This window comes from Peromyscus eremicus, chromosome 1, assembly GCF_949786415.1.
Source record: "Peromyscus eremicus chromosome 1, PerEre_H2_v1, whole genome shotgun sequence".
In the NCBI taxonomy this organism is placed as follows: domain Eukaryota; kingdom Metazoa; phylum Chordata; class Mammalia; order Rodentia; family Cricetidae; genus Peromyscus; species Peromyscus eremicus.
In genome coordinates this window covers 196291434-196303791 of record NC_081416.1, presented here as the reverse complement: position 1 = coordinate 196303791, position 12358 = coordinate 196291434, and the positions used below count along the sequence as shown (strand labels likewise).

The 12358-nt window shown below is 40.1% G+C and overlaps 1 protein-coding gene across 1 annotated transcript; it reads left to right on the top strand.

The window, feature by feature from the left end:
* Positions 1 to 209: 209 nt before the first annotated feature.
* On the top strand, positions 210 to 3849 carry LOC131904411 (zinc finger and SCAN domain-containing protein 4-like). The gene is made up of 3 exons (XM_059255586.1): positions 210 to 605; positions 2912 to 3071; positions 3158 to 3849. The coding sequence occupies exons 1-3, from the start codon at positions 210 to 212 to the stop codon at positions 3847 to 3849; spliced, it is 1248 nt and encodes a 415-aa protein (XP_059111569.1).
* The last annotated feature ends 8509 nt before the right edge of the window (positions 3850 to 12358 follow it).

Genomic DNA, 12358 nt, shown 5'->3' with positions numbered 1-12358 from the left:
AATTGCTGTGATTATGGTGACTTTCACAGCAATAGTAAATCCTCAATACGTTAGAAACCATCTGTGATAAGACTCTTAGTTGTTATTATTTCATTATGTCCATTTTAATTTATAGCTTTAACATATTCATAAATTTCTTAAATAGATCTTCAAGTCACAAGAGAGATACTTGACTGAGAAAGTTGAATTTTTTGAGGAGTCTCAACAGAATGGATTCACAGCACAACAACTCCTTTAAACCCCAGTCACCAGAAAGTGGCCTTGTATTAGACAACATGAACTTTATTCCAAGCCAGGATACTTCTCTACAGTGGGAAGAAGATATCTGTAACTCCTCAATTGCTCAGCTCAACTTTCCCACAAATAACAATGGTTCCTGTGCAAAGCATGAGCTGCAAGCAATCTTGAAGTCATTTACCTCCTGGTTGAAGCCAGAAAAGCATAGCAAGGAGCAGATGATTTCTCAGCTGGTTTTGGCTCAGTTTCTCAAAACTGGGCACTACAAGGACAAGTCTGTCTTGAAAGAGAAGTGGGAATCAAATGGTAGAAACATGGGGAGATTCATGGAGAGTCTGACTGATGAGTGCTTGAAGCCTCCCATCATGGTGAGTACCTTGGTTGAGAGATGGTTAAGTTAGCAATCAAGACAGTCATTTATATTTGGGGAAAAGTAAGAAGATGTAGTTATTTTATATGTGAGGCTGTCCCACTCCATCAAAATATTTACAATAGAGATTATCTACTACTATAAATGTGATATAAATTTAATGGGCTTAAAAGTGCAAGAAGGCATGGCTCTTTTGACTGATACAATTATATTTAAATTCTTTACATGGTGATAGGGAGACTGGGAGATGATATTTGAGCAAAGCTTGTAAGGGTTTAGAATAGAGACCCTGGCTGGGATTGGAAGATGGCTCATTTAGGTAGGTGATTTTATATTGTAATTATGAGTATTTAGTTGGAACTGCAGCACACACTTAAAATTCTTGCTCTCAGACCTAGTTTGTTATTCCAGGACCTGGGCTGTGGAAACTGGAGATCTAATTGACTTAATGGTTTTCTAAATTGTCTACTACATGTCATTAAGTTCCTATGTATAAAAATCAATGTGCAGGAATGTAGAATATGATTTCTGATGCTGAAATGTGCTATTAAATGCACATTCAACACCAACACACCCCTAAGAAAAGTCCTGATGAATAATAAAGGGCTGCAATTCAAAGTTTTAGAACTGAAATTCTTAATTTGGATGTAACTACATTGAAACTTCTTTAAATGTCTAGGTTTGCATAATTCTCAGTTACTCTCAGAAATGGTCAAGGTGGTGACATTTTTCAAACACCCCATACGTCCATTTCTAAATGTCATGGTTGAAATAACTTCTTATTGCCTTAAACTTTAAATTTGGATATTAGTTGGCTTGTTTGGTTGCTTGGTTAGGGTTTTTTTTCCCATTTGGGACTGACTTTTGTTCAACTGGCTTGAGTAGGATTCAGAGGAATTATACTTTCCTAGCACTTCAAGTACTGGATTAAAGCTGTCCACCACCACACCCTGATGTTTATTTCATGTTTTTATTCTATGCACACATTGTCATTTTAATTTGTTTTATCCCACATTTCACTCCTTTGATTTTGTTTTAAACTAATCATTTCATGATTGAAACTGAATTCCAAATAAAATGCTGTCATGTTCCTAACAGCAGAGACAGCATGTTTAGGTGGAGACAATATAGGTGTTAGAAGTGTTTCAGTCAGATGTGAGTTGTACTAAGGACTTAATAATAGAAAACAACATCCCTTAGAAATAGAGCTATGATGCTAGGGGCATCATCAACCAAGGGTTTTTATCTAGAGTTAGTATTTAAATTTAGCAACCAAAAATATAGGTATTGGAAATACAACCCACTCCCACAGCAAAGTGAATTGACCGTGGAAGAGATAGGGACCACTGACAGACTAATGGCCGGAAGTGGGGGATGGGAAATCCTCAGCTATCTGGGAATGAAAATATCAGAGTCATGCGCATGAAAACAGAAAGTTACAATTGCCAATATGACACCAGGACACCAAAAGGACATCAATTACACAGTTACTGTAGACATCCTAAGAATTTCAGAAAAAAACTAACTATTACTAATCAAAGGGTGAATAAGGAGCTTCTAGCATAGCAGCCATCTGTCAGACAAAGAATATAGAAATATTAAGGTTGCTGGGCACTGAGTAATAACTATAGATCCTGGGTGCAAGAGAAGGAGGAAAATAAGGAGCTACAAATTAAGAAGATACAGAGAAAAACTAGCCATACAACTCTTTGTTAAACAGAAAAAAAATTATTAGAACAGATAACACCCATCAATTAACAGAAGAGGCCTCAGAGGTGTAAGGCCCACAGGCAAGTCTATGTCAGAATTTTTACAGGCTCCTTTGGGTCTTCTCGATCTCCAGACTACCTCCCTCCTTGATATGAACTACCTAGCCTTGGTGTCTTCTCAGTAAACCACCTATTTCATTATAGTTGCCCTAGATTGGGTGGAATGGGGACAGTTCTTGGGAAAAAATTTGAAGCCTTTTTGATGGAGTAAGTCTCTATTTTCTGAATTGGAACAAGAATACCTTTCCTTGTTCAATGCATTGACCAGGTGAAGAAAATGTTGTGGCTAGACATTGCAGAAACCTAACCTTACCTTTTCCCTTGGTACAGTGACTCAACACTTGCAAATACATTGTGAATAAGGACTTTAGAAAACATAACTTGTGAATGACAAAATAACACCATTAGAGATGAGAGATAGACAAATGACCTAACTAATAGTTCAGTGATCCCATGAAATCAGTTAGAGGACAGGTTTTCACTCATCCACAAATTCACAGATTCATTGGCAATGGCCCTTTGGCTTTGTTTACAGGTTCACGTCTCCATGCAGGGGCAGGAAGCCCTCTTTTCTAAGAACATGTCCTTAGAAGAAACCTTCAACGTTCTGAAAGACCAGCAATCAGCAAGAAGTTCAATACAAGAGAGTGCAAGGACACCCTTGCCAATCCCCCAAGACATGTTATTGACAACAGGTAAGTGTCAGGAAGCTGCACAGAGGAAGGGGGTTGTGTCGGGATCTTTTCTGGGCACAGTTTCATAGACTGTCTTATTTCCACAGGACAGGAAGACTGGGAAGATGGCCAAAACAATGACTGGAGCCCTAATGATGTAAATGATAGGGATAGCCGTCCTGGAAATGAGATGGACTCCTTTTCCCTTATCCAACAAGGCCAGTTTAATGAACCTAAAGACAGAAGTATTTCTGATGGAAATCCTCTGGATTTAAGCAGAATAAGTCAAGTCACCTCTAGGTACCAGGAAGAATTTCATAGAGGAACTTCTTCTGAAGATGTCCCTATGGAGGTACAACCAGAGATTACCTCCAGTCCAGAGCAGATAGAAGACTGCCAGAATACTGATGCAAGCTCCACACGTGGGGGTTGCCAAAAGAGACCCCTCAGAGACCCAAAGACATACAAATGTGAGGAATGCCACAGAACCTTTAAATATCCCAGTAGACTTGCCGCCAACCAGAGAATACACAAGAAGCAAAAGTTATTTGTCTGTAAAACATGTCATAAGGGCTTCTATACTCGCTCAGACCTGAGAGTACATAAGGTCATACACCAGGAAAATAAACCTTTCGAATGTAGTACTTGTGGAAAGTCTTTCAGCAATCAAACAAATCTGAAGGCTCATGAGAGGATTCACACAGGAGAGAAGCCCTACACCTGCTCCCTGTGTAACCGTAGCTTCCGCCAGTCATCCACATACCACCGTCACCGGAGGAATTGCCACAAAACAGACTGAACTGTGTACCTTCCTCACCCGATAATAGCAGGGCTCCAGCTTACTTTTTCATCTGTAGATGAGGAAGCATGTAGCTTCTAAACAGCAAGTAACCATTGAAGACATGATTTGTAACTTCTGGATTGTTCCATCTGTCTGTGCGGATAAAGAAGATGAGTCTGTTTTATGTTAAGTAATATTTTTCTAAAGGCTTAAATAGCTTATAATTTCTGCCTGATATATATTAAATAAATGAATGGAACTGTAATACAATTGCCTCTCATGTGTATTTTGTGTGGCCTGTGCTTGTGATTTTGTGAGTTTTTGTCTGCTGTTTTTTTTTTTTTTTGGCCTCAGTTCCACAACATGAGTGAACATTAGAGGACTGTGTTGTCAGTTTTTTTATTTTTGCCTTGTTTGAGACAGTGTCTTTCTTGTTAGGAGCTTTGTACATAAGTATGTCTGGTACTACAGATTCCAAACATTCTCTGCTCTGCAGCCCTTATCTTTACAGGTTCATGTCAGTGCCCTGCCATTCCCTCTGACTTTTGGTACCCCATTAAAGTTTCAATCCCAAGTCTCAGGCTTGCAATGTAAATGCATTGCCCTCTCAGCCATCTCCCATGCTATGAGTGACTACTGCTTAACATTCAAGAATGTGACCCCACAGGTTGGACAGGGTCCTGATGTAGAGTAAAAAGCTTCATTTTCTCACAGTGGCTCAAACAAGCCAACTTTATCAGTTCCATTATAATCCCACTGTAATCTTCATAGCTCTATCCACAGGTCCCTAGAAACTTATGGAACAGAGGGGGCTGTGTGGATGCTGACCTCACGTAATGACAAATAGAAGGCAATTGGCAAATGTTTTCTACAAATGAACTCTAAAAAGTATCTTACAGAAAGGAAAAAGGACTAATATGTATATTGCAAAACAGGATTCTGTGCAGAGTTGAAGCCAAGCATAGGCTGATTGAGATGTTGGCATCTGTGTATGTGTTGGTGATTTCCAGGTTGAAGCCTAGCTGAGTTCAAGTAACCTGTATACAAGTTGTGGCAAACCATGATATCCCCCTGATGTACGTAGTACAGCCTTACAGCTAGCCCCCAGGAGCCTTCAATTTATTAAAATACAGAATGAGCTGACATGAATACCAATACAATTTATACATTTTGTTATTGAAGTTCTTTTTTTTTGTTTTTGTTTCTTCAAGACAGGTTTTCTCCATGTAGTTTTAGTGCCTGTCCTGGATCTTGCTCTGTAGACCAGGCTGGACTCAAACTCAAAGGGATTTGCCTGGCTCTGCCTCCCGCTGTGCTGGCATTAAAGGGGTATGTCACCTCCACCTGGCCACTTTGAGGTTCTTATTGTTGGCATACCTTGTGGCTGATCCTTTCCCCAGCGTTTGGCTTTCTGATCCCTTTCCTTGTGATATGTTCTCCGGTCTTTTTTTTTTTTTTTTTTTTCCTCATGAGACTTGTAGATTGGCGGGATTTAGTCTCTCAGGATTTCGGTATTAAAGATTCCTGGATGGTGATGGTGGGGATTTCTTAGCCTTTTCATCTTTAGAGATTGTAGCCTTTGTGGGATTAGAGAATTTTGGAATAGAAACACAGTATTCCATATGTTTCTAAATGAGGTCATATCCTAGGTTTGGGGGTTAAGACCTGTACACGTGAGTGTCAGAAAACAGAATTCAGCTGATAACAATGAGATATCCTGATGGCATGGAGCATTCCTGCATCATAGCACCTAGGAGATGTGGTCAGGAGGATCCTAAGTTCAGTTCTTCTCTGCTATATAGTGTGTTCCATGTCCGGGGCAGGATGGGAGCTCTTGTTCAGAAGGGAAGTCCGGGGGAGGATGGGTGCTCTTCTCTCTCTCTCTCTCTCTCTCTCTCTCTCTCTCTCTCTCTCTCTCTCTCTTTCTCTCTCTCCTCCAGATGGGAAATCCGGGGCAAGATGGGAGCTGTTTTCATGCCCTGTGGAAATAAGAGAGCCTATGAAACTGTGCTTGGGAAGGGAACCCCACAAGACACCCCTCTGCTGTCCAGCTTCCCTACTGAATGTTGCCAAGAATGTATCTTGTGGGATCTGCAAAAGTATCCTTGCATTCTCTTGTGCTAGAGTTGTTGCTGATTTCCTTTTTTTCAAAGGCCTCTTGACTTGTTTGAGGACATGTTCTGAGAGTAGAGGGCTTTTGCTGTGGAACGTTAGTTTAAGATGTGTTCCATTTGTTTATGCTGTGAAATATCTGTTTATTGATGCAAAGATGTGTTGCATTCTTTTATGCTGCATTTGTTTTACTCTGTGAAGCTGTATTGCTTGGCCTGTCTAAAATACCTGATTGTTTTAATAAAGAGCTGAATGGAAGGCAGCTAAGCAGTAAAGAGGGATAGGCATGGCTGCCAGGCAGAGAGAATAAATAGGAGGAGATTTCTAGGCTCTATAGAAGAAGGAGGAGCAAGAAAAGGAGATGGAGAGGTGGAATCCAGAGGCCAGCTACACAGACAGCCAGGGTGTAAGAAGAAAAGAAATATATATTGAATAAAGGAAAGTAAAAAGCCCAGAATCAAAAATGTAGTTAAAAAGAAATGGGATAATTTCAGTTAGAAAACCTGTCTTGAAATAAGCCACACTAAGGCTGAGCAATCATAAGTAACAATGATTCTCCGTGTATTTATATGGGAGGTGGGTGCTGGTTCCCCAAAAAGTAAAGAAAAAACCAATTACAGGCTTCCTGTCCCTGTTGGAGAAATGGACCTCTAGAGAAGATCAAATGACCATTATCAATGAATCTTCAGAAGACAGATAACCTGCCCTCAACCTGCTTGCACAGGGTACCAAGACTAAAGGTTGGTTCATCTCTCTATCCCTTATCTCTAGTGATGTCATCCTGGCATTCCCAGGTTATTTTCTCTAAAGTCACTATTTACAGTGTTTCCAATGTTGAGTCACTGTTGCTAGAGAAAAAAATGTTAGTTTCTTATGAACTCTGGCCACAATGTTGTCTTCCAGTCTTCAAGCCATTAAAAGAGAATCAGCCTTTCTTTAAGGGACCAGCCTTTGTTTACCACATGGGCCTAACTTCATCTGATCCTCACTCACATACAATTTCTCCAGGGATGCACACTACCTCTGCTCTTAGGAACATGACTGGCCATTATGGCAGCAGTGTACTTGGAATTGGTTTCAGTCATGAAATTCTCAATTTAAAACAAAGCTCAAAAGAGTGTAATTGTGGAATAAAAAAATTGTGAAATGAGAACTTGAGTACAGATTAAGAAACTCAAATAAATAGTACTCTGTAGTTGTTAGCATCATTAATTGAGCATTTTGGAAGCAGAGGATGTATAATTTCCCTGTGTTTCTGGCCACTCAAGGTTACACAGTAAAACCATGTTTCTAATAATAAAGAAACCAAGCAAAAATAACAACAGACAATGAGGATATCCAGAGAATCATCATGTCATGCTTCAAAACCTGTACTCCACAAAATTGAAAATCTAAAAGAAATGGTCATGTTTCTGGATAGGTGCTACATACCAAAATTAAATCAAGATCAGATAAACAATTTAAATAGACCTACAAACCCTAAGGAAATAGAAACAGTCATTAAAAGACACCCAGTCAAAACAAGTCCAGGGCCAGATGGTTTCAGTGCAGAATTCTGCCAGAATTTCAAAGAAGAACTAATACCAATACTCCTCAAATTATTCAACACAATAGAAACAGAAGGAACATTACCAAACTCTTTTTTATGAGTCTACAGTTACACTGATACCCATACCACACAAAGATGCAACAAAGAAAGAGAATTAGAGACCAATCTTCTCCCTCATAAACATTGAAGCAAAAATACTGAATTAAATACTGGCAAACTAAATCCAAGAACACATCAAAAAATTATCCACCATGACCAAGTGAGCTTCATCCCAGAGATGCAAGGATGATTCAACATATGAAAATCTGTCAATATAACACACCATGTAAACAAACTGAAAGAAAAAACACATGATCATCTCATTAGATGCTGAAAAAGTCTTTGACAAAATCCAATACTCCTTCATGATAAAAATCTTGGTGACATCAGGAATACAAGGAACATACCTAAACATAATAAAGGCAATTTACAGCATTCAGACAGCCACTATAAAATTAAATGGAGAGAAACTCAAAGTGATTCCACTAAAATCAGGAACAAGACAAGGCTGTCCACTCTACCAATATCTATTCAAAATAGTACTCAAAGTTCTTTCAGGAGCAATAAGACAACAAAAAGTGATCAAGGTTATACAAATTGGAAAAGAAGAAGTCAAAATTTTTCTACTTGCAGAAGATATGATAGTATGCATAAGTGACCCCAAAAATTCTACAAGAGAATTCCTACAGCTGACAAACACATTCAGTAATGTGGCAAGATTCAAGATTAACTCAAAAAAATCAGTAGCTCTCCTGTATAAAAATGATTACCAGGTTGAGAAAGAAATCAGAGAAACACTACCCTTTACAATAGCTACGAATAATATAAAATACCTTGGGGTAATCCTAACTAAGCAAGTGAAGGACCTGTATGACAAGAACTTTAAGGTTCTGAAGAAAGAAACTGAAGAAGACATCAGAAAATGGAAAGATCTCCCATGGTCATAGTAAAACCAACATAGTAAAAATGGCAGTCATACCAAAAGCAATCTACAGACTCAATGCAATCCCCATCAAAATCCCAACACAATTCTTCACAGACCTGGAAAGAACAATACTCAACTTCATTTGTAAAAACAAGAAACACAGGATAGCTAAAACAATACTATACAACAAAACCACCTCTGGAGGCATTACCATCTCTGACATCAAGCTCTACTATAGAGCTATAGTAATGAAAACAGCTTGGTATTGACATAGAAACAGACATATGGACCAATGAAATAGAAATAAAGACTCTGATATTAATCCACACATGTATGCACATCTATCTCATTTTTGACAAAGAAGCCAAAACTGTACAATGGAAAAAAGAAAGCATCTTCAACAAATGGTGCTGGCATAACTGAATGTCAACTTGCAGAAGATTGCAAATAGATCAATATCTATCACCATGCACAAAACTCAAGTCCCCCTCTCTGTTGTTGATCCAGCTGGGATTTTTCGCTCCCCCAAGCTCTCTTTCCCTCCACCTTGCCCTTCACTATCCCCCACTCATATCCAGGCTGTTCATGTAGATCTCATTCCATTTCTCTGTCATTGGGTAATCCCCGTGTCTTTCTTGGGGTCCTGTTTTCCAGGTAGCCTCCCTGGTGAGTAGCAGTCCAGTCATCCTTGTTCCACATCTAGTATCCTCCTATGAGTGAGTACATACCAAGTTTGTCTTTCTGAGTCTGGGTTACCTCACTCAGGATGATTTTTTCTAGATCCATCCATTTGTCTGCAAACCTCATGATGTCATTGTTTTTCTCTGTTGAGTAGTATTCCATTGTGTATATGTACTGCATTTTGAGAGGGAGAACAAGGAATAGGAGACCATGGTAAATGAAGACCACATGAGAATAGGAAGAAGCAAAGTGCTAGAGAGGCCCACAGAAATCCACAAAGATACCCCCACAACAGACTGCTGGCAATGGTCGAGATATAGCCCGAACTGACCTACTCTGGTGATGGGATGTCCAAACACCCTAATTGTTGTGCTAGAAACCTCATCCAACTGCTGAGGGATCTGGATGCAGAGATCCATGGCTAGGCCCCGGGTGGATCTCTGGGAGTCCAATTAGCGAGAATGAGGAGGGTTTATATGAGCGAGAATTGTTGAGACCAAGGATGAATAAAGCACAGGGACAAATAGCCAAATGAATGGAAACACATGAACTATGAACCAATGGCTGAGGGGTCTCCAACTGGATCAGGCCCTCTGAATGGGTGAGACAGTTGATTGGCTTGATCTGTTTGGGAGGCATCCAGGCAGTGGGACCTGGTCCTGTGCTCATTGCATGAGTTGGCTGTTTGAAACCTGGGGCCTATGCAGGATCGCTTGGCTCGGCCTGGGAGGAGGGGACTGGACCTGCCTGGACTGAGTCTACCAGGTTGATCTCAGTCCGTGGGGAAGGCTTTGCCCTGGAGGAGGTGGGAATGGGGGGAGGGTTGTGGGGAAGGTGAGGGGGGCCGGAGGGGGGAGAACATGGGAATCAGTGGCTGATATGTAGAACTGAATTGTATTGCAAAATAAAAATTTAAAAAATTAAATAAAAAAAATTTTAAAAAAATAATAAAAAACTCAAGTTTCAGGCGATCCAAGACCTCAATATAAAACCAATGGCTGAGGGGTCCCCAACTGGATCAGGCCCTCTGAATGGGTGAGACAGTTGATTGGCTTGATCTGTTTGCGAGGCATCTAGGCAGTGGGACCGGGTCCTGTGCTCATTGCTTGAGTTGGCTGTTTGAAACCTGGGGCCTATGCAGGGTTGCTTGTCTCGGCCTGGGAGGAGGGGACTGAACCTGCCTGCACTGAGTCTACCAGGTTGATCTCAGTCCGTGGGGGAGGCTTTGCCTTGGAAGAGGTGGAAATGGGGGGTGGGCTGGGGGGAAGTTGAGGGGGTTAGAGGGGGGAGAAGAAGGGAATCTGTGGCTGATATGTAGAAGTGAAATGTATTGCAAAATAAAAAAAAAGATAAATGGTTTAAATTTTATAGAAAAAAAAAAAACAGGTACACTGAACCTGATACAAGAGAAACTACGAAGTATCCTTGAACACACTGGTACAGGAGACACTTCCTAAATATAACACCAGTAGCACAGACACTGAGAGCAACAGTTAATGAATGGGACCTCCTGAAACTGAGAAGCTTTTGTAGAGCAAAGTACACCGTCAATAAGACCAAATGACAGCCTACAGAATGGGAAAAGATCTTCACCAACCCCACATCTGACAGAGGGCTGATCTCCAAAATATGTAAAGAACTCAAGAAACTAGACATCAAGATAATGAACAGTCCAATTAAAAAATGATCTATAGAGCTAAACAGAGAATTCTTAAAGGACAAATTTCAAATGGCTGAAAGACATTTAAGGAATTGCTCAGGATCTTTAGTCATCTAGGAGATGCAAATCAAAACCACCCTGAGATACCATCTTATACCTGTCAGAATGGCTAATGAAAAGCACTGCAGACAGTTTATGTTGGAGAGGATATGGAGCAAGGGGAACACTCCTCCACTGTTGGTGCAAGTGTAAATTTGTATAGCCAATTGGGAATCAGTATGGCAGTTTCTCAGAAAATTGGGAATCAATCTACCGCAAGACCCAACTATACCACTCTTGGGCATATACCCAAGGAATGCTCAATCTTACCACAAGGACACATGCTCAATCATGTTCATAGCAGCATTATTTGTAATAGTCAGAACCTGAAAGCCACCTTGATATCCCTCAACTGAAGAATGGATAAAGATAATGTAGTACATATACACAATGGAGTACTACTCAGCAGTAACAACAGTGACATCATAAAATTTGCAGGCAAATGGATGGAACTAGAAAATATTATCCTGAATGAGGTAACCCAGACTCAGAAGTACATATAAACATGGTATGTACTCATTCATAAGTGGATACCAAATGTAAGGCAAAGTAAAACCAGACTACAACCCACAGCTCCAAAGAAGCTAGGTAACAAGGAGGACTCTAAGCTGGACACATGGATCGCCACAGGAAGGGGAAATAGATGAGACCTCCATGAGTAAAATGGGGATGGGGGACAATGGAGGGTAGGTGATGGGGGATGAGAACATAAGGGAATGGGATGGTCAAGCTGGAACAGGGACAGAGTGGGAGAACAACGAAAGAGATATCATGATAGAAAGAGATATCATGTGGCTAGGGAGATACCAGGTGCTAGGGAACTGAAGTGATGGCTCAGCAGTTCATAACTGGCTGGTTTTGTAGAAGACTTCTATTGGGTCACAACATCTGTGTCAGATGGCTCACAACAGCCTGTAATGCCTGGCACTTCTGATCTCTGTAGGAACTAAAAAACATGGTTACATACACACATGCTCACACACATACACATAAATAAATTTAAATATTTTTTAAAAGATTAGAAAATGAAAAAGGAGACTGAGCAATACCAACACAAAGAGGAATGTTTGGCCTACACAAGGAAAGGCTTTTGATTGATAAATAGCAGTTTCCAAAGTTGAGAATGCAGGATAGTTTCAAGCCTTCAGTGTTTAAAATTTATATTATTTATCTCCACAGAAAATATTCCTTAACATAAGGTATCAAGTTTCCTCCCCTTGATTCTTTAATATCAGTAATTTATCCATATCTTTTTTCTTTTTCTCGATAGAGAAAGAATGACTCCTGAGAATGTAGCATTGGGGAGGGATCCTCTTCTCCCAGACAGCCATAGGAATCCTGGGCAACTGATCACTTCTGCTTCATTATTTCATTAAGATATTTACTGAAAAGTGTTCGATGCTGAAGGACCTGATTATAAAACACCTAATCTTTGCTAACTTTTTGGTTATTATCTCAAGAA

Coding starts and splice junctions, on each gene's coding strand:
- LOC131904411 (XM_059255586.1), top strand. CDS start 210: ATGGATTCACAGCACAACAACTCCTTTAAACCCCAGTCACCAGAAAGT. Junction 606..2,911: donor GCTTGAAGCCTCCCATCATG/GTGAGTACCTTG, acceptor CTTTGTTTACAG/GTTCACGTCTCCATGCAGGG. Junction 3,072..3,157: donor AGACATGTTATTGACAACAG/GTAAGTGTCAGG, acceptor TTATTTCCACAG/GACAGGAAGACTGGGAAGAT.